The sequence below is a fragment of the Rhipicephalus microplus genome, chromosome 5 (genome assembly GCF_043290135.1).
Source record: "Rhipicephalus microplus isolate Deutch F79 chromosome 5, USDA_Rmic, whole genome shotgun sequence".
In the NCBI taxonomy this organism is placed as follows: domain Eukaryota; kingdom Metazoa; phylum Arthropoda; class Arachnida; order Ixodida; family Ixodidae; genus Rhipicephalus; species Rhipicephalus microplus.
Window position 1 is genome coordinate 153,698,943 of NC_134704.1, and position 23,504 is coordinate 153,722,446.

A 23,504-nucleotide genomic window follows, 5' to 3' on the forward strand; every position below is an offset into this window, starting at 1 on the left:
AGAATTTTTCTCTTTTTCTATATATATATATATATATATATATATATATATATATATATATATATAAGAGTGTCCTTATAGTTGCTATCGCAATAAAAAAATAAAATAACAGGCTTCCGCGGTTTCGTGTCTCTTGTTCTTCGTTTTCGGCGCCCTGCATGCGTGCATAGTTTCTCTGCGCACGCAGTGAACAGACATGTCTGTGTCTATACATGCCTGTTGACAGCCCACGACATTCAGCTTTGGTTTTGAATAGTCTTTCTTGGGAACCCCCGACGGCAAAATTTTGGTCTGTCTGTCTTTCAGTTTGTCTGTTTGTCAGCGGTAACGATCCATTTCATGGTGCCAAAGTGACCAAACGATACCTCAAACGGCCAACTCCATCCGCAGCACCCACCAATATTGCTCAAGTTTCAGCGTTCATACTTGTGCGATTGTCAATTAAAAGAAAATGGCAGCAACTACCTACAGTGGGAATCTTTTGTATGCTAAGCACGAATAAGAAACGTTGAAGTGTTATTTTAATACCAGCACAACGTTACGAGGTGGAAGTAAATGATGCCGTACATGGCTTCCGTGTCATGATTATCATGTTTGGAGGAGGAGGAGGAAAAAACCTTTATTGATGCTGGCTGTGCCACATAGCCCTTATCCCCACCGGGCTGGTTGACATCCCTAGTCCGGGACGTCATTAGTCGAGGCCGCCACCCGAGCCCGCTGGACTAGATTTCGCTGTTCCTCTAGTGTGGAGCTTTTGAGTAGGGTCGTCTCCCAGTCCTCCTTGGTGGGGTTAGGAAAGGGGGTTAATTGTGGGTTCATTTGGCAGGCCCAGACCATATGGTAAGTGTTGGCCACTTCCCCACAGTACTGGCACTGCCCACTTGTTTTTGGGTCGTAATATTTTAGTATGGCTGGACAGAGCAGCGTATTTGTCTGTAGGCGCCGCAGGATGCGCTCCTCCGTTTTCGAGAGTCCCTTCGCTGGTTCGGGATACAAGCGGCGTTGCTCAATGTAGTATTCTTTGATTTCGCGAAACCGTGTTAAAGGTGTGGGACGTTCAGGTCTATCAGGGGAACGGGGAGTTTCCCGGGAAGTAAGCACGCGGGCCGCTGCATGTCCAGCCTCGTTACCCTGTAGACCCTGATGTCCCAGAGTCCATATAAGACGTTTTGGGGTAGGATCGTGGTTCCTGATGCTGAATTTTAAAAGTCTATTGGCCAATGGAGAGATTTCTCCTGCAAGATAGCTCTCGCAGGCTCTTCGAGAGTCTGTAACTATTTGTTTTGAGTTTCGATGGGATACTGCCAGTGCAATGGCCATCATGTTTGGATGTGTCGCTTGCCATCGCCATCTATTCTCGTCCTGTGATACCGAATTTAGCATATGTGGAGCTAGCGAAACGGCTGTGACACGCTGTGAGTGTGGCGTGTTGTCATGTTCTTACATGACACGCGTGTCAGGATTATTTCGTTTGCACCAGTGATATACTTTCGTCATTCATTGACGTCACCTAACGCCAAATTTGGTATATGTGGAGCTAGCAAAACGGCCGTGAGCGCATCATGAAGGGGCCAATATACTCCCATGTAGCGTTAGAAAAACAGCTGCGAGCGCATCATGAAGGGCCGAATATACTCCAATGTAGCGTTGACGCGCGCACACGCTGGGCACAGCGATGCTACGTTAGCAAAACGCGAGTACTGAATAGTCTGACGCCAAGCGCGTCCAGCGTCCGTCGTCACGGTCTGATGGCCACCGGCACGAAATGCGACATGCTGCATTTCGCGCCGATTCATTACTGTGATGCGGGTTCTTGTTGCTGATTTGTTTCTCCTGGTTGAGCCCCGGAGAGTTTTTCTAATAAAGACGAAGCCGTTTGCTTAACAAACAACACCTAAACATTTACTGCAGAACTGAAGCAAAACTCAAACACAAACTACAAGAAATGAGTAGCTGGCTAAAAGCGGGTTTTAGAAGGAAAACAAACATCTAAAGTCCCGAAACTGCCGACGGAAAGTCACAGCTACATGATGCAGTTCTGACGCGGTGATTCGGCGGTGCAGGGAAGAGAGCAAGTTCGATCTCACCAAAACGTTGCTGCTGTAATGGTGGCGACGGCGTGTACCGATGCTCGCTGGCGGCGACGATGGAATGGGACTCGCTCGGTGATGCCTGTGGCGGCCCAGATTCGCCCGATGAGGTGGCTGGTTGCAAGGCTCAGGCCCGTGACCCGAACTGCCGTTGCTGCACCCGCACCGGAATCAGCAGGCCTTGGTCTCGACCGTTGAGGCAGCTCGCCGTCCTTGGAAGGCGTTGTCCGGAGGTCCAGACCGGGTGAAGTCCAGAAGGCTCAGGTCTGCCACCCGACTGCCTGTCTTCAGCTCCCAGCTGTGACCTTCCTCTTGCCTCGTTCACCTCGAACTACTAGCTCTTTTGCCCTTCAGGATTGGCTTCCTCTGGGGCACACTTGTCTCGTCCCGATTGGCCTTTCAAAACTCCGTGGTGATCAGCCATTGGCCCTTGTTTGCTTTATGGTCTTGGATGCTTGCGCTCCACGCTCTCACGTGTACCGGTCCTCGGCGTCGTCGTTGTTCAGGCGACCCAGCACGTGCACTCGGTCATCCTTTAATTTCGCGCACTTTTCAATCATTCACAATTACGCGCACCAGTCGCATCACCATCGCATCACAATGGCCCCCTTTCGAAGAAGTTTTTCCCGTTGAAAAACTGTCGTTCGATGCGCACCACACAAGCTATCACAACACACCGGTGGCACCACACTGCTTCTTCGTTGACATGTCTCACGTCGAAACACCGAGTCCACAGAACGTAACATTCAACCAACAACAATAAGAAAAGTTTTTGGCAGCAACTAAGAACAGTACAAATACAGTCATTAACTCCAGTAACAGTCCACCACACAAGCATAACCTTGTAATAATAACACACAGAACATATTCACTGCAACCTACTCATGTAGTCGGCTCCAACATTCTCGGATCCCTTTATATGTTCTACGTGAAAGTTGTACTCTTGCAGTACTAAACTCCACCGCAGAACTCTGCTGTTGAGGTGGTTTGCTCGAGATAAGTACTGCAACGGTTGGTGATCTGTTTGAACCGTGAAATATGTCCCATATAAAAATATGTGGAACCTTTCCACTGCCCACACCAACGCGAGACACTCCCGCTCGATTGTTGAGTAGTTCTGTTCTCGAGGCAGTAGCTGACGACTGGCGTATTTTACCGGGTATAAAACACCGTCGTGCTCTTGCATAAGGACTGCACCGATGCAAGAATCGGAGGCGTCACTGCGGAGTACAAATCCACGTTTGAGATCCGGAGCCTTTAAAATAGGTCCAGACGCCAGAGCTTGCTTTAGTGTTTCGAAAGCTGTCTGCCCTTCAATATTCCAATTGATCTTGTTACTCTCCCTTTTCTTTGTCATCTCTGTCAGAGGCCGTGCCTTCTCAGCGTAGTGAGGGATTAGATCACGATAATATCCTGCCAAGCCAAGAAACGAACGTAGTTGTTTCTTCGTAGTGGGTAATGGGGCTTTGGCGATTTTTATGATCGTGTCCTCTACCGGCTGAATTGTTCCATCTCCCAGTCGATGACCCAGGAACACAATCGACGTCATTCCAATCTCCGATTTCTGGGGCTTAATTTTGAGTCCTGCTTCTCGAATCCTATTCATCAGTTCACTCAGAGTCTGCATGTGTTCCTCCCAGGTTGTCGTAGCGACGAGAACATCATCGATATAATGAACGACGTTCGGGATGCCCTGAAGGAGACGTCTCATTAGCCGGGTAAACACTGCGGACGCTGTTTTGATACCGAATGGCATATAGAGGAAATGGTAGTGTCCCGATTGGGTGGAGAATGCCGTTTTTAGCCGGGATTCTTTGTCCAAGGGCACCTGCCAGTATCCTTTCGTAAGGTCAAACTTGGAGAAGAATTTTCTGGTGCCGATCTCTGTAAACAATACATCCGTTCTCGGAATTGGTTCTGCGTCGGAGACCAACACATCATTGATGCGACGGAAGTCGATGCAAGTACGGTAACTCTTATCGGGCTTCTTCACCAGCACCAATGGTGAGTTGTAAGGTGAGTCGGACCTTTCAATCACTCCGAGTCGCAGCATTTCTCCGACTTCTTTCTCAACTACCTCTTTCATTGCGAATGGTAACGGATATTGTGGAGTGTTGATAGGCTCGGACGTTGTCAGTTTAAGACGACACTCTAACAAGTTTGTCTTGCCGGGGACTTCGGAAAAGACGTCTTTATGGGTGGCTAGGAGCTCGTCAATTTCTTCCCTTTGTCTATTCCTGAGGTTAGGACCAAGCTTGATAGCTTCAGTACCAAAGCCCTCAGTAGCTTTAAAGGTAGGCACTGGCGTGTCTGTCTCTTCCTCTTCCACTACAATGAAAGATGCGGACTGGGGTGATATTTCTGGAGGACGCTCTTCGTAGCGTTTTAACATGTTTATATGGAACAGCTTGGTAGTATGTCCCATATCCAGCCAGTAGTCAGAGTCACCCTTCTTTCCTGTGACCCTGAAAGGTCCTTTCCAATGCATCATAAGCTTGTTTTCCGTCGTGGGAAGTAGTACGAGGGCGCGGTCTCCAACCTTTAGCCGACGCATCCGACTTCCCCGGTCATAGTATTTCTTCTGCGTTGTTTTAGCTCGTGACAGGTTTTCTTGTGCCAACTGCAATGTTTTTTCTAGGCGATCTCTGAGATCCAGGACATACCCATATGTTGTCTTCACTTCCTCGCTTTGATTGTCTCCGGTCCATAATTCTTTAAGTAGACTGAGAGGTCCTCGAACATTTCTACCGTAGATCAGCTCAAAAGGCGAAAATCCCAAGCTGGCTTGCAGGACTTCCCGGTACGCAAACAGGAGTGGGGCTAATAGTCGGTCCCATGTCTTGGGCTCCTCTTGGCACAATTTACGCAACATTTGCTTTAGTGTGCCATTAAATCTCTCCACTAAGCCATTACACATGGGATGATAGGGTGTGGAGCTGAGATGCTTGATCGCCAACAAGTCATTGACCTCTCTCATTAGCTCCGATGTAAAGCATGATGCCTGATCACAAAGTACCTCACGCGGGAACCCGATTCGAGAAAACATCTCTACCAGTGCCTCGGCTACTGTGGCTGAATCGATGGATGGCAGGGCTATTGCATCTGGGTATCTAGTAGCGAAGTCCACTAGTGTTAGTATATATCGATTACCCATGTGTGATATTGGCTTTAAAGGCCCGATAATGTCCACTGCCACTCTTTCGAATGGGGTGTCTATCAAAGGCATTCGACCTAGTGGTGCCTTACCAACTCTGCTCTTGGGGTAGGTTCGTTGGCATGCGTCACAAGAGCGCACGTATCTCCTCACTGCCTCTTGAACTCCTGGCCAGTAAAATGATTGTAGAACACGATCAATCGTTCTTTTTATTCCTTGATGCCCCGACATCAGGGTTTCGTGCGCCAAAGTAAGCACTTGGCTGCGCAATCTTTGGGGCACTACTACTTGTTGAATCACCTTACCAGATGGTAGGTGATAATAGCGGTATAGCAGCCCCTTTTCTATCTCGAACGAATAGGACTTTGATCCTCCCTGTAGCCCTTGACCTACTTTACTCCTGCAAGAATCTAGGGTCTTGTCCTGTTTTTGAGCGGCACTAAGATCCTTTCGGGTCGTCTTCAAGGTGGGTACATCGATTTCGGATGAGATTGACCGTTGCTCTCGGATTTTGATACCAACCACTGAAGACTTCAGGGTACCATCCTCTCTATCTGCTCCTTTTTCACTCGCTATATAGTTGGGGTAGGTTTTTACCGGAATCCTTTCCTCCCACTTGGTATCGGGGTCATGGACTTCACGTGAACCTGGTACATTTCCGACGATAAGGTCGTAGAGTGGGTTTGTCATGCATTTGACAATAGATGTACCAGAAAAATAAGGTGAATGAATTTCCACCTCCGCCTCAGGAACGATGATGCTACTGCCATCGGCTAAGAATAGCGTAGCGGTAGTACCTATGAGGGCTTCATCGGGTACCAGAGAACGACGCACCACCAGTGTATTGCTACCCGTATCCCGCAACACTGAGACGGTTCGGCCAAAGATTCGGCCCTGTAACACGGGCATTTTGTGTGTGGCAAACTTCGGGTGAGTATTCACGGCGCCCGCCATGTCCTCTTCTTTGTCCGGTGAAAGCTTCACTTCCGTTGAGTGCTCCTCTGGCGACAAAAGACATGACGTCTTGTTGGCTGAACCGTTCTTCTTTGAGCAAGTTTTGGAATCATGCCCCGCCTTCTGACAATATCCACAGAAAGGTTGTTTTGACCTTGATCGGCACTCCGATGCCCTGTGACCCATTTTGCCACATACAAAACAACGTACTGCTCCTCTCTCCGAGTAACTACCACTTTTTTCCGTATTGCTTTTAGATTCCACTTTTTCTCGGAAAACTAACAGGTTGACTTGCCTCTGAGCTTCTAAAAAGTTATCTGAGGCCTCGGCCATGTCCTCTAGCTTGTTGAAGTTCTTTTCTCGCAGGAAAAGTGCCAAACGGTGATGACAGTTTCTTAAGAACTGTTCTGTAACTATCAAGTTACGAAGAGCCGAATATTCTTTTCCGGTCCTCGACATTTCGACCCAACGATCGAAAAAACTCAGTAGCCTAGTTGCGTACTGCTTGCCTGTTTCGCCGTCCTGTGGCTTGCTTTGTCGGAACTTTTCCCGATACCCTTCGGCCGTAAAACGGAAACGCTGGAGCAACGCCAACTTGGCTTTATCATAATCGAGTGAATCCTCCGGCGAAAGTCTTCCAAACACCTTTAAGGCTTCTCCGCTCAAACATAAACTTAAAGCTGTGGCCCATTTGTCCCTAGGCCATTCTTGACCGATGGCGACTCTCTCGAACCTTTTTAAATAGGCGTCCAAGTCGTCCCGGCTTTCATTAAATCCCGGTATCAACTTATGAGGATTCACGCTGCATGAAACACTCCTTTCTTGTGCTGAGCCTGGTGCTGAGTCAACAGTTCTTGTCTCTACACGGCTATTCTCAGCTTCGGCAAGTCTAAGACGCAGTTGCAGGTTTTGGTTCTCTAATTCCAGCTGCTCCTTCTTTGCGCGTGTCTCCAGTTCGAGCTGTTTTTCTTTTTCGCGCGTCTCGAGCTCAAGCTGCTCCTTCTTGGCCTGCGTCTCCCGTTCCAACTGTTCCTTTCGAGCTTCTCGTTCCGCAGCCCGTTCCTCTCGTGCTCGTGCCTCCTTCTCCTCGTACCATGCTTTAAAATCCGCCCCATCAATTCCCATGCGATCCGCCAAGGCCATTAGCTCTCGCATATTCGACATGATGTCAACCGCGTCAATAAATGAAGGTGTCAAACCAACGGCTTTGTCCTGTCGCTGCGGACGCCAGTTTGTGATGCGGGTTCTTGTTGCTGATTTGTTTCTCCTGGTTGAGCCCCGGAGAGTTTTTCTAATAAAGACGAAGCCGTTTGCTTAACAAACAACACCTAAACATTTACTGCAGAACTGAAGCAAAACTCAAACACAAACTACAAGAAATGAGTAGCTGGCTAAAAGCGGGTTTTAGAAGGAAAACAAACATCTAAAGTCCCGAAACTGCCGACGGAAAGTCACAGCTACATGATGCAGTTCTGACGCGGTGATTCGGCGGTGCAGGGAAGAGAGCAAGTTCGATCTCACCAAAACGTTGCTGCTGTAATGGTGGCGACGGCGTGTACCGATGCTCGCTGGCGGCGACGATGGAATGGGACTCGCTCGGTGATGCCTGTGGCGGCCCAGATTCGCCCGATGAGGTGGCTGGTTGCAAGGCTCAGGCCCGTGACCCGAACTGCCGTTGCTGCACCCGCACCGGAATCAGCAGGCCTTGGTCTCGACCGTTGAGGCAGCTCGCCGTCCTTGGAAGGCGTTGTCCGGAGGTCCAGACCGGGTGAAGTCCAGAAGGCTCAGGTCTGCCACCCGACTGCCTGTCTTCAGCTCCCAGCTGTGACCTTCCTCTTGCCTCGTTCACCTCGAACTACTAGCTCTTTTGCCCTTCAGGATTGGCTTCCTCTGGGGCACACTTGTCTCGTCCCGATTGGCCTTTCAAAACTCCGTGGTGATCAGCCATTGGCCCTTGTTTGCTTTATGGTCTTGGATGCTTGCGCTCCACGCTCTCACGTGTACCGGTCCTCGGCGTCGTCGTTGTTCAGGCGACCCAGCACGTGCACTCGGTCATCCTTTAATTTCGCGCACTTTTCAATCATTCACAATTACGCGCACCAGTCGCATCACCATCGCATCACAATTACCCATACAACACTTTCTCCCCCTTTTTTCGTGGCGGAAGCACGCCGGACGCGCTGAAACGCGCATGCGTGAAAGCAACGCAGCCCTGCTCGCGCCTGCGAGTATATGGCAGGACGGGCAACTGGCGAGGCGACGCCGGCGTGACGCGACGAAATTAACGCCGGCGAGCACACGCACCGCGTCACGTCGATATGTATTGGCACCTTAACTGTGGCATGTAGTCTTGTTCTCACATGACACGCATCTCATGGTTATCATGTTTGCACCAGTCAAACACCTTCGTCATCCATTGGCGTCACGTAATACCAAATTTGGCATATGTGAAGCTAGCGAAACGGCTGTGAGCACATCATCAGTGTGGCATGTAGTCATTTTCTTACATATCACGGAAGTCATGATTATCATGTTTGGATGTGTCATTTACCTAAGTCGTCCGTTCCCACGCGTAATACCGAGCTTGGTACATGTGAAGTTAGCGAAATGGCCGCGAGAGCATCATAAGCGTGGCATGTAGTCACATTGTTACATAACACGCATGTCATGATTTTCATGTTAGGGTCTGTCGCTTTTGTCCGCCATTAAATTATGCCATACCATACCCGTTTTGCAACATGCCCTGTGAACTAAACCACCGCAAGAGCTCCACGACCATGAACTGTAAACCATGACATTCATGACATACATGTCATTAATTTGATGTTATGACTAGTCAAATATGTTCTTAATACACTCATGTTATGCCATACCAAGTTTGGTATTGATACAATTATCGGGGATTTTCTTCTTCCTTACAACGACATTCTTTGTCACTAGAGGAACGTCCATCGCACTCAGAGCGCCCTACCGCCAACTTTCTCGCGAGAGAAGGCAGCAGCGTTATGCCAGCTACAGACTGAAACATTTCTCAATCTACAAGTTTTCCCGCCCACTTTAATCCAAGTGCCAGCCTAAATAATCGGCACGCCATTGAAATAATCTGAGTGCCGAGCTATTTAATCCATGTGCCAAATATTCCATCCAAGCGCCAACATATTTAATCCAAGTGCCACCGTGTTTAATCCAATTGGCAATGACTTCAATTCAGGTGCCAGTCAGTTTAATCCATGCGCTATAAACACACAGTTAGCCACTATATATAGTGTAAATGTCAGAATAACGTAAACATGGCGTCATAGCAAGACCTTTTCCCTCGGCTATACATGGTAGCGCTTATAAAATGAAGTGCGCAGTGCGACTTCCCCTTAACATTTTGGTGTCATAGCTTCAAAATAAAAAAAAACAGTCAGTAGTAATTGTATTTATGGGTACTTAAATGTATTTGCTCATAGAGTCCATGTTAGTCTTTATTGCATTGCTACTGCTTCATTCCGTTTAACCATCTACACCATCGCATTTGCATAGATTCGTGTCGTTTGCTGAGCAGACGGCATTTGGCTACTTATGCGCAGTCGTCTGCTCAGCCCAGGGAGAACAGTGACCGACAGATAATATTCATTCGTTCTTGAAATCCGAAATAATCACATAAAAATAGCAAACTTGCATTTAATCGGGTTCGTGAGGAAATAAGTTGCTATAAAAGCATCAAAGTAGATACTGCTGTTTTCATGTAACAGTTGACGCTTAGTGTATAGCTGAAGCGTGTTTACTTGAAACGTGTGTTTTCATACGGGAACATTTGCAGACAAAGAGAGAGCTTTGCTTGAAGTCATGGCTGGACGCAAACGATGACCACACTTCAAGAACACCGACGAACCTCGTCGAAAAAACAGCAGAGTATCGGTGATCGACAGGGCTAGGATTGTGGACGTTTACAGGCGTGGCGGTGACTTAAAGCAACTGGCCGACGCTCTAGGTATCAACATTAAAACAGCAAGATCGATTGCCGCTACCGACAGAGAAACATCAAAGCATGGTGGGGGTTCAAAAAGGAAGTTTGGAGATGACGTCGTGAGTGCTTTGAGAAGAATTGTCGACGAAAACTGTACATTTACACTGAAGCAAATAAAGGAGGCCCTGGAGAAAAAAATGCCAGGAGTAACAATCAGTGCAAGCACAGTCGACCGCTTGCTGGATGCCCACTGCTACTCGATGAAGCTAGTGACGCAGATGCCCACAGATCGCAACCGTGACAATATCAAGCACAGCCGCATGCTGTACGCCCAATGGCTGCAGTCTGATGGACCGCGTGTTTGCCGCTTATATTTGAATGAGAGTAACTTCGAAATCTGGTGTTCCAGGAACTTCGGCAGGGCAGCTAAAGGACAACCAGCTGTGCACATGACCACAACGACAAAGGGAGTGAACTTGAACATTATAGCATGCATGTCCGCAAATATAGTTATTCACTGGATTGTGGTGGACTAAGTTCATTGGGTTGTTTTTAATGACTCCCTTAGTGATGTTTCGGCCCATGTAGAACGTGATGAGCCAAATACCGAAGCTGTATTCCTTTTTTATAATGCACCTGCTCACGCTCGAGCAGAACAGGCGGCTTTGGCTAACTCCATGCACTAATTAAGCGCCTGCCAGCGTACAGTCCCTTCTTTAACACTATAGAAAAAGCCTTCTCAAAATTCAAGTTACACGTGAAGGCCTACCTGAGCGAACGTCATAATTTAGTTTTAGTAACACCGCAAGGCATGACGAAGAAGGAGCACAGGCGCTCTTTGCTCCTGGATGCGGCTCGCCACTCCATGCAACAAATACTAGCGCGTAGACTGCGCGGCCTTTTATCGGCACAATTTCTCTTTCTTGTATGCCGCTTTGCGGGAAGATGACTTGTGAACATCCGTCTCCGAGCCCTATGAGATAGTTCTGTTTTAATAAATACACTAACCTCTGCCTATGTTACATTTCTTGAATAATTAGTAGTAATCACTCTTGTTTTCCTGTATATGTATATGTATGTACACACACACACACACACACACACACACACGTATATATATATATATATGCGTGTGTGTGTGTGTGTATGTGTGTGTGTGCTTGTGTGTGTGTGTGTGTGTAGAGATAGAGAGGGGGGACGAAGCAAATAATTTAGTGATTGCCCTGAATCCACAAACTTCTAATGCGCAATGAGAGGCATAATGCCGCGCAAAAAAAAACACGTACACAAAAAAAGAAAGCTAGGCCCAAGGTCAGTTGCGTGTTGCTATCATTTTGTTTCCTCTGTGTACGTTTCATCGCATTCGTCAAGTACGTCACAAAACTAACAAGCTAAACGAACAGTCAGTACTGTTCGTATCATTAGAGACATTTAACTTTGTTTGAATGAAAAATAAGAGCATACAATAATGTAAAATAAAACTCCTATTGCCAAATCGGGATGATCAGTTTACGTTTTATGTTCACTACAGGAAAAAAACATATTGGAATTATCTCTAATTCACAGTGCGTGCCGCGCGATGGCTTCCTAATTTCTTGATTATGTAGCTGTCTTTGACCTATCACTGCCCGCAACCATGCTTTTAATCTCTTAGTATGCGTTCCGGCACTCCAATAAACATAGTGTATCGTTCGCATTACATGACCTGTCCTGGTCATGTAATGTTGTAGTGTGTACCAAAGCCAATTGTGAGCTTCAGTGATAGATACTGAATTTCATTGCACTGCAAAATATTCAGTAATATGTTCCTGCGTTTTTTTTTCGTTTTCATTAAATTTATTTTACCTGGGCCAAGCACTCATTATACAAGCGCATAGCAAAGCATAGCATTATGCGCATAGCAAAGTATAAGCACTCCAAACATGGCTTAAGCAAACCACGGCAGTAATTTTTTGCAAGAATACAATCGGCGAATACAAATAATAATGATTGATTCTGCCTTCCGACTATTGTCTTTTATACTGTAGGAACTGAATTTCAATTGCACTGCCGTTTTTACGCCCCGTATTCTGGTTTTTGTGCGTGGATCAAACTGACTGGCACCTGAATTAAAGTCATTGGCAATTGGATTAAACACGGTGCCACTTGCATTAAACTCAATGGCACGCGGCCTGAGTGAGTTGGCGCTTGGATTAAATATGTTGGCGCTTGGATTAGATGTTTGGCACAAGGAGTACATAGCTCGGCACTCAGAATATTTCAATGGCGTGCAGATTAATTGAGCTGGCACTTGGATTAAAGTGAGAGGGAAAACCTGTAGTATCACTTCATAAATTCTACCCGCAGTGCTATGCAGACCGTTGCCCCAGCTGTGGAAACTCACCCACGACCTTCCATGTCTCGCTCGAGTGCACTGCGAGCATCTTTCCTCCCTTACCTGCTTTCCTTCACCTTTACGTAACGAGGAGCTGTGGGATGATGCTCTCCGCGATGGACCTCCCGAGGTCCTCCGAGCTCTAATACAGCGGGCCCGACTCGTCGCTGGAGTCGTCCTAGGGACCCCGGACTGCGGGTTCCTCCCACGCCCTCCTTCTCCATGCTTATGTGAATGAAGACGTTTCTGTCTCTCTCTTTCTCCGAGAGCATGGTAACGAAGGATCTTCAGAGGTCGATTCATCACGCGCTTTCGTCTTGCGCCATGCCACAAGTTCGCAGGCTGGTAGCTTTCGCGATTAGCCGAATAGTTATGACAACATGACGGCGATTTGAATGCAATGCAATGAGCGTGATAGCAAAAAAAATATTTTATTGTTATAAGAAGTAAGGCTAGCAGCCAGCTCTTTTGGATCCAATATCGCGGAACTCCTACAGAACACTGCAGTGAGCAAATACTGCCCTGCTCGTGGAAGAAGTGCTTTCAGAGACGATAGTGTTTCTTGGGCACCTTCGACGCAAAAATTTTGGTCTGTCTTACTGTACATTTGTCTGTTTGTCCATCCTTCACGGTTCTGGCTACTATGAACGGCACCAGCCGATACCCTAAACGGCCGACCCCGTCCGCAGCGCCCACCAATGTTGCTCAAGATTCAACATTCTTATTTGTGTGACTATCAATTAAAAAGCAATTAGAGCGCACACCTGAGGTAGAATAACAACACGTGTATAATCTGTATTTGCGTCTTTTACTAGAAAATGCTTACATAATAAATTCTAAGGACCGTAGTGTTTATCAAGCTGCACTGACCATGCAACGATTGCACGAAAAGGCGAGTGTTTCCTACGCGTTGCCAAGACGACACGGTGGTGGCACCTACCCGACGCGTTGCGTTCTAACTTTATCACCTCTGGCCACGCGCTTCATTTCCCAAGAAAACTGCCAGATAGCGCTCATGTCTCACGTGTGACGTGAATTGATGCGCTTGTTCGTCTCCGCTGCAGAATCGAGGCACTCTAACGCAGTGCCTCCAGAATACCCTTCACGGATTTTATTGCGCAGAACATCAAATAAATGTTTTGTTCATTCTCTCCCCACACAAGACTATCGTATTTCGACGACATTTGCAGAAAAAATGCTGATACGGGGGCAATTTTCTTTCACACAGTCCCTTCACTTTGAAACCGCAATGATACTCGCCGAGATAGCAAGTGCGCCAGCGATCGCGATCGCCCTTAAAGTCCAAGTTCATTATTGCTACTCAAGCACCCCCCCCCCCCTTCCTTTCCCCGCGTTGTTTCATGCTCATTGAAGACGGGTCGTTTACTTTCTGTTTGAGCATTCGACGGTAGTTCTAACACGCGGGAGATGTTATCCTATCCACTTTTTAGGTGATAAGGATGGGCCAGTGTGTAAGTTTAATCTCTCTTCAGCAGCGCTCGCGCGCTTTTATTCGCTCGTGAAAGTTACAATACGCGGGGGCATGTTACCAATTTAAACTTCTTCCGGAACAAGGCGGCGACGACAAAAACCCGCCGAGAGTGACCATATAATTGCTATCGCAATAATAGCGCAGTTTTAAATGCGAAGCATTTCTTAGCAAACTTCGGCGACTTTGAGCGTATCTATCTATCTAGCCGCTTACGCTTAGGTGCTCTAGTGGTCACCCCCTTAACTTGGCGGGAACCAAAATTAGCATGAGAGAATAAGATGTTTTGGCGAATATGATGAGCTGGTCAAGACATAATAATGTCACAAGCCCTACGCGTACGTCGTCAAACACTTTCCGCCAGACAGTGACTCATACTCACGGGTGGGTACGTGCCGTTGGTAAGCGAGTATCTGCCATAGCTGATTGACACTTAGTATCTACCCAGGAACGACGAGAACCTACATGGTCAATTTTAACGTGCGACCGTTAAGAAATACCCGACATCGGTGTCGTCGACCCGACGAATGCAATGAATAAATTTCAGGGTCCCAGCTGGAATCGAACCCAAGCAGTCTGTGTGGCAATGAAGCATTTTACCACAGAGCTACGCCAGGTCTCATAACTACTTTTCAAATAAACGCTAATCTTCGTGAAACGTCACTAGTGGTTGCAGTGCTGCCTACCTAATTTTAAAAACATTACATATGTACTCCTTTGATACAGCCGTCACGTCGGTTTAAGGTAAATTTTGGTTAGGTGCCATGTGCTGAAGTTAATTTATGTAGCAGTGTCCAGGGCCAGCATCTTCGCGAGCATGAGCGCTTCATATCAGCTTCTGGTGTTGCTAATACGCATGTTCCAGTTGGCATCGTTGCAGAAGTGCAAACAACTGGCTATGTAAACATCTGCAACTCTTTAACATATGTCTGTGCGTGCAACATTTGTACATATTGTAACCCAGCACCTCCACCAATATGTTACGGGTTCAGTGACTTCTGTAGAAACGCAATTACAGAGGAACAAACTCAGGCGAGAATCACAATGGCTGATTGGCACACTTGCGCGCCTGTCTGCTGATTTTTTCCTTCATCTTCCTTTACTTCGTAACAATATATTTAGCGTAATTTCATGACGTGTCACTCAATAAAAACACATTTTCAACACGGTCAACTTCCTCCGCATGCTTCGCATGGCGTCGATTTCCAGGTACGTGGGATGAGTCGATTTTTTTTTTCACTGTAAAATAAGTGTTTTGGGTTAGCTGTGCCTTTAGTGCCCCTTTTGTTCAATTTACACGTTTATGTTCTGAATTTTCGTCCGAATTCTGCATATAACGAAATCCCCTTTAAAACACATTTTTTTCTGGGAGTTTATCAATCTCGTAATATTCAGGTTTAACTGTAATAAGAAAGACATAGGGAGAATATAGTGCTATATTACAGCGCCTGACCAGGACGAATTGTAACGCAACCAAGAAGCTTTTGTGTTCTGGGAAATCCGTACGGATTTCTTCTTGGATTTGTGCTATAAACGGGTGATTGTCTTCTATGATTGTTGTATAGGTTAGATTCAACGTCCCGAAACCCCCATATAATTATGAGAGACGCCGCGGTGGAGGGCTCCGGACAATTTGAACCCCTGGGATTGTCTTTTTTTCCTTTTCTAAAATGAAACATTAGTGAGGGAACCGATATTTATAACAAATGTATCTTACGTTTTGCTTCTTGCGAGTTCTTTCATCATTGGTACTGTTTTTTTTTTCTCATTTTGTGCGATGTGGATACGGAGACCGGCAGCAGCGGACAATTATGGCTGCTATGAGATCCAAACTTGGGTCACGCGCGGCGTGACTCAAGTTTGGATCTCATAACAGTTTTCGCTGTAAAAAGTTCTTGGTGAAGCATTTAACAGCACATATGCGTTGAAAATATTGGTTTTTTTCTATAAGAGTCATAATGCACTTTAAGTGAAACTGAGAAAAATGCACCTTCTACGTACCTCCTATATGGTTGGGCCTTCTATATGCACCTTGGGCCTGCTCAAACAACGTTTTGCCAGTATGTTCGTCTCCCCTAAGTGGCAAAAATTTATGATGTCGCTGAAGTATACATAGCCAAATATCGACAGTATTGCGGAGCGAAGTTTGTATTTGGTTTATATAGGCTGAAACTTTTTATTTGGTGATGAATTAGGTAGTGAAAAATTGTAAACGGTTCTATTGTAATGTACAGCAATATTTCGTGACAGAATTGACATCACACTTGTGCTTCCGTAATGGCCGTGCTTCAACGCATGGGCGTAATGGCAATTACTAGACTTGAAGAGCGAGTGCTCGTTCCTGGCAAAAGGGACACTATCCTGGACTGTCATCGTTGTTTTCTTGTTCCTGGCATCATGAAGGCTTTGAAAGTGTTCCAGATAGTTTTATGCCATGCCTTTTCTGGCCACGTCTTCTTGTTTAGGAAATATATAGATTACTGACATCTTTATTTCATACCTACTTTACCTGAAATATACCGTGTTGAAGTGAACGGAGGACAAGATACTGTTTCGCTAAAGTCGAAAACAGTCACTAAACGCAAAAAAGTGGAAAATTCAGCCTCTTACTTTTTACAATTGACTTTTGTCACTAAACATCATGTCCTTCAATAAGTGCCAACTCGCACTAGAAAACCTAGTTGGGGAACGTGAACACGATAACGAAGCAACTAAGACACAAATGAAACATTTCGGGGAGGAGGGGGACTAAGTTGTTTATTTCGATCGTGTTTGTTGGTGCAGAGTTGGTTCAATGAATGTGACTCACTTTGATTGAAACAGTTGGAATACTTGGCAAATTTTTTTTAGAAACTGCCTTTTCGAGCTCATGATACAATAACGAATCGCCCCTATTTCGAGTAGAACTGTTCTAGAAATTGAAGATACTTAGGCATGTTTTACGTGTCACTAAAATTTAGCCTAGTTTAGGTTTCTGCATCTGCCTCTTTTAGAAAAATAAAAAAAGCCTCACAAGCTATTCGCATTCATAAGAGCGAGATAACCTAACAGTTAATCAGTGGTTCTAATAACATATACGAAAAATGGCGAACCCTTTACCCTCACCTGTACGAGTTAAACGCGATAGCGAAATCCTGTTTATAGTGCGTACTTGAAACACTTTGTGCATACTTTTTATTATGATAGCAATTATGTGAACACTCTCGGCTGAATTTTGCCGCCGGCGTCGGCGTCACCGTCACTCAGCGTATATATATATACGTATCTATATGTATGAAAACGCAAGAAAAAATACTCAAAGCAAAAAAAAAAGACTGCAGCGGGCGTAATCGAACGTGGGACTTCTGCGAGAATGACTGTGAGGCGTTTACCACTGAGCCACAATGAAGTACCTCCTTTAGCATACATACGACAAGCTATTTATATCTACCACTTACCGCTGGTGACGAGTATTTCGGAGGAGACTATCGTGCTTTCAGCATTACGAGCGAGATGGCTCAATGAGCGCGCGTCGCCACAACGTCACGACGCGATGGCGCACACTCCCAACTCCCAGGCGTACTCTGCCCCGCGGAGAGGGAGCAGGTTGGACCTTAACGCGCGCACCCATCTTGCGATGAGAACAATCATACGTCTTGACTGGCCTTGGGCTTTCACCGAAACGATTCTGTTGTAGTTGCCGGGCGCACAAAGGTCACTGAAATTGTTGCACAGTCTCCATTTGCAAAAGGGGCACGCTTTTCAGACACAGAGATGTAACAACTGAGACGCTTATTCGCGTTCATTTGTGCCCGTGGGTAGGTTTCGTGTGTCATTTGTACTTGAGAAACGGGGGGGCAAGTTTCGATCTGCCTGCCATTCTGCACATGACGTTCCCATTTGTTGCTATCACGTTCATTGCTTCACCTTTCCGAAAAAATTGTGACTTTTTATTGTGTGATTTTACTCGAGAAGCTTAAATTGTGAATTACTAAAATGCAATTGACAAAGCGTAAGTGAAGCTTGGTCCCATTGAAAGAAAGTTTATTCTCTCTCTCTCGCATGCGGCTGCATTCTGTTAAAAGGGTAGCACGCTTTAAACCATGAGCGATTCGGCGGATAAAATATTTTTGAACTTGCTATGCACCCACCACGTGCGCTTAAGAGAATAAGCACCTGAACGTGTGTGCCTTTTCTGATGTGTTGCAAGCTTTAAGTGAAAAACTGGCAATGATAACCACGTGTTTTGACACCCAAGGCACTGCAAGCTTGTACTACGCAATATTACTGCAGTATTCCATGGTGTATTGTGAAGCCTCTATACAGAACGCGTGGGTTTCGAAAGCATGAATTATTTTCACAGTATTTCCAAGCAGAGGAAGTTATTTCCGCAATTTTTTCAAGCAGTCGTATGGCTGTGTGGTTGAAGACGTGCTTGCCGCACAAATGGCCTGGGTTCTATCCTCACTCGGATTGCAAATTTATTCTATATTTCATTTCCTTCTCTTGCGAATTTTCGGTCCCGGAAACGATGATTTTTCGTTCATAACAAACGACGCAGACGCCGACACTGAAAACGATGCTAAAATGTCTGCGAAATGAGCTCTTCAACGCTATCGTGGTAATCGTAATACTAATAAAGTGTATTATTGAGGTCTAACATCCGAAAACCACGATTGATTATGACGGCTGCTGCAATGAACGGCTCCAGAAATTTCTATCACCAGGGGTTATTTAATGTGCACCTAAATGTAAATACGTGGGCCTCAAGCATTGCTGCCTTCATCTAAAATTTTGCGTAATATGATATCGCGAGTATGCTCACGACTCACAATAAATTAGGATATTTCAATAAAATTTGGCAAGATAAAAAATCACAGCATATCCACAGATTGAATGATAGTGAGTGGGTCGAAGCGCCCGTGCTTGTATCCGTGCTTCTGCCCATCCATCCGTTTGCGCTTCCGTCCGTTCATGCGTCCGCCCTTTTGTTGGTCCGTGCGTCCCATCTCACGCCCATCCGCCAGTACGTCCGTCAACGCGTCCGTCTGTCCTCCATCTTTCTTTCTGTCCGTCTGTCTGTTTATATGTTTTGTGCGCCCATCCATCCGTCCGTCCATATATGTCTGTGTCTCTGGCTGTCTAACTATCCATCCCTCCGTCTCTCTCTGTCTGTCTGTCCATGCGTGCGTGAATCCACCCATCCATCCGCCCGTGTGTCCATCCGTTGGTGCATGCTTCCATGCGTCCGATCACGTTCGAGAATGCAGACGGTGCGCAGGTGACACCGACGAGACGCGAGTCAAGGTAGCCGAGCGCTAGCGTCTTCAACGCGCCCGCCACTCTGCTTTGTCTATGCCCCACCAATGATCCGAAACGTACGGCGACGATCCAGTGACTGAGAGAGGCACTCGTTTCCCGTGCGCTCATGCAAAGCGCGCGCAGCAGCCAATCGGAGAGTAGCGGCACTTCGTAGAGTAGCGAAGAGTAACTCCATCTGGGAATTGAGACGAGATTAACTTCCGTTCTTTCTTGTCTCTTCTTCTCTCGGTTACGTGTGACGCGTGATAAGGTTAGCCTAAGCGGAGCTTCACCCCTAAAAACAGCGGGTTCATCTGATCTCAAATATTTGCATCACATCATTTCATTTTTTGTCAGTAGAAATAAATAATGGGTAGAGGAGAATAATAACATAGCAAAACAAAAACATAAAACTTAGAGAACCAACGCTGAAAAACATCAAGCCGCAGCGTCGTACAACACGCAGCTTGGCGTGACTGCCTGGTGAAGAATAGGTGGCGCACTCACCAAGTGGTTGAGGTGTACTGTGGGTGCGCAGGAACACAGCGGAAGATGTGTGACTCCCGGTAACGCAGCGATGCGTCACGTGGTGATTGGCGCACGTCCAGGAGATCCTCCTCGTCAAATCCTCGGCTTTTACCCGTCTGATCTTTCGGACCTGAGGGCCGGAACAATTTTTCGACTGTAGTAAGCAATCCACGAATGGCTACACTACATCTCTATCTTTGAAAAAAAAAACATCAGACAACTCCCACATATACATCATACCACTTTTATGCAAACCTAATACTACTGCGTGGACGACACGTCTTGCGTTATGCTTCAAGGAGCCACCATTTGCAATAAGAACCATCGCCCACTCAAACAACATAATTGCCGCTGATTGCAAAGTTCGGCGTATTTCTTCGGAGATGTTACGGTGCGCGCACTTAAATTGCCGGAGTCTATTCCCACTTTTATGCAATAGACGTAGTTGTTATGAAGAAACAAGACAACATTCCTTACTATGACATGACTAAGGAAGCATGACGAGGCAACCATTAGCCGATATCGTGAACACTTCTAACGTTAGAACACCAGTGAAAATCAAGATGGGTGGCATAGGAATAGATGAAATATGTACTGCGTTTGTGTTATGTCTCCTTTGTGGTCCCCGGTGGTTTGCGCTGAAGCTATCGAAACAATGACGATTTTCTATTTGCTTGCGATGGCCTTTCTTAACCTTAATAAGAACCTAAGCCCACCGTTGAAGTTAAAGTCAACAGCTAGAATATAGCTTTTCACTATATGTGACAGCCAATGATCAATGTATCTATGCTGAATGACTTCATTGTTTATGTCACATATACATTTTGTTTTTACTTGCTCTTTTTCTCCGATTTTCTCCATTCTGGTACTTGTTGATTTGAGCAGTGTATCAGACCTATACTAGCATTATGCCTAAAAAGCAACGAATATTTGCTCCTAATTTCTTTAATCGCCGGAATTTAATTGCCTGAATTTGCTGCACCAGCCTCAACAATCTTGTGCAGCGCCTTTTCTTTATTTTTTTTTAAATAGAGGAAAGGCTGTCGTGTTTTACGCCTACAGTCCACTTTCTTTTTCTGTGAAATGATACACGGAGCTTGGGCACTGGTTCGCTTAAACTTATGACTCTGACAGTGACAACAATAAGTACAAGTTGTGCTGTTGCCGTGGCAGCAATCGGAACGCGGCTGCAAGAAAACTATAGCGGGTCGACATCGTCGCGTGCAGACGTGTGAGAAGCGCCTTCGACCTGTTGCTTCCGTGGAGCTCATTCTGTGTACACCAAATCACGCGAGTTGTTGCCACGGTCGCCATAATTGTCATCTTTTTGACATTAGCGCGTTGGTTGTGCACGCGAAAACACTGTCCCAGAAAATACCAGCCTGTACAGACTGGCATGTTTTTGGTTTGCTTTTTTTGGTGGAAATAAAATTGGCGGAAAACATGGTTTTGCGATTTCATTTTTACACCTACGACGTACCATTTAGACGGGAACTACCAATCGCACAGGCGCAGTTTGTATAAAAAAATTAAAAAGAAACAAGAAAAACATCGTCCTTTCTCTCCGCTCACAACGTACGAAGGTTTTTAGGGAGGCGTTGAAGCAACAATTTTAAGATTTTGCAGTGTATGAGAGGCTGAGTTTGTTCACAGATCCTGCAGCCCCATTTCTTCATGGCATTTTTTTACTACTACCCAATCAAACAATTTTGATAACCATTATGTTTCCACCATCACGATCGTCCATTGGTTAGAAAATTCGACTGCGTATGCGTGCAGGTCATGGCATCGAATCGCCCAATCGGCCGCCTTCAGGACCACGTGCCAAGATTTACGTGCAAGTTAAGGAAACCCAGGTGGTCCAAAATTTCGGAGTTTTGACTACATGCGCTGTTTTAGGACGTTATTTTCCATCAACCATTATTATTGGCCACTAGCTTTACATTGGTCTTCACTGTATGCATAGCTCTACCGAGTGGCGAATGCTAATTAGTTATTGTCAGTTCAAGTAATATCGGCTTTTAACCACATCATTCTTCTACTGTATCGAATAGTTTTCCTGAAACATCGGGTGATTCCCTTTTAATTAGAGTAATCGCTGTTGATTTTTAAACAGCTTTCATTATTTTGTTTTTAGGCTCTATTAAAATATATTTCTAAAATAAGTTATAGGCCCCATAACTTCTATATATACGTTTTAAATAATAACACTCATACTAGAACTTAGTAGTAATAGGCTGCAGTACTACGACACAACCTCTTTGAATACGTTATGCGTTTTAACATGCGACCTCCGCTCGTATTTCTGAATCCGCAAAAAAAAAACGTATATTGTGGCATCCTTGCTGAAGAACCTACCATTTCCTTTTGAATAAACTAATGAAGCTCTCACGTCGCAATTTCTTCATGCCTAGAATTATCTTCGCGCAGTGGCGATTTAAACAATCATTCATGCCTGTCGCGTTAGAAAATAGGGCGAGTTTTCAATCACTCCGGCGCGGCCATGAAAGAACCATCAATGTCTTTCAGTTAAATGCTTAGCGAGCGGTGTAATCACATATATATATATATATATATATATATATATATATATATATATATATATATATATATATATATATATATATATATATATATATATATATATATATATATATATATATTCTGAGCACTGACTATGTATTTCATCTTCATCCGTATGACCAAACTATTGTAGTGATTATCATCGTATGTCACGCGGGCAAGGCTTCTTTGGCTCGTGCATCTAGATTGAAAATATAAACTGGTTACTGACGTACTGGACGTGGTCTCATAAGTGGTGGAGCGTGCTTTGGTTCCCACGTCCTCCTGCTCTACCCGTCACCCCTGGAGTTCCGGTCTGGTCGACGGTTGTGCCTTCAAGCAACAGCGATGGCAGAACCCAACGCGTCCGCTGCTGCAACGGCCCCTTCACAGCAACTTAGGCTTCACTACACCGTGAGAACCTCTCACTGAGACCCTCCGGTATTTTGTGGCCTTCGCGGTGAAGACGTCGAAGAATGGCTGGACAGTTATGATCGAACCAGCGTTTGTAATTATTGGGACGAAGCGCACAAACTGCGCTACGTTCCCTTTTACCTCAATGGCGTCACTAAAACCTGGTATTACAACCACGAGAGCGACTTCTCCAATTGGTCGGCCTTCACGGGGCATCTCCATCAGATATTTGGCACGTCTGCAGGATGCTCTGCGGCAGCGAAACAGAAGCTCGCAACCCGCATCCAGGGGGACGACGAATCATATACGTCCTACATTGAAGATGTTCTGGCTCTCTGTCGCCGATCACAAAATGACATGACCGAGACGGAGCGCATCCGACACCTACTGAAAGGTATCAACTCTGTGGCCTTCAAAGCTCTCGTTATCCAGAATCCAACTACCGTCCGGGTCGTCATCACCACATGCCAACGCCTGGACGCGCTTCATTCCATGCGCCTTCCACACGCCGTCTTTGATGCTCGCTTTACCGAAGAGCATAAATTGCGAGCCCTTATCCGCATAACTGTCAGAGTGGAACTCCGCGGCCTTATTCTAGGCAACCCAACTATTGCGTCTGTCCGCACACCTCCTCCCGGCCTGCGTGAGATAATCAAGGAAGAACTGGCATCAACGACAAGCGCTGCACATGCCCCGTCTCTTGT

General features: G+C 45.9%; 1 protein-coding gene across 3 annotated transcripts in view; it reads right to left on the minus strand.

The window, feature by feature from the left end:
• The window catches only part of LOC119174141 (mannan-binding lectin serine protease 1), a 115,634-nt gene that overhangs the window by 48,532 nt on the left and 43,598 nt on the right, over positions 1–23,504 (minus strand). For all 3 annotated transcript variants that reach the window (XM_037424960.2, XM_037424959.2, XM_037424958.2), the window contains exon 7: positions 19,804–19,954. In XM_037424960.2, coding sequence (XP_037280857.2) covers positions 19,804–19,954 — 151 coding nt within the window. The remainder of the gene's footprint in view (positions 1–19,803; positions 19,955–23,504) is intronic.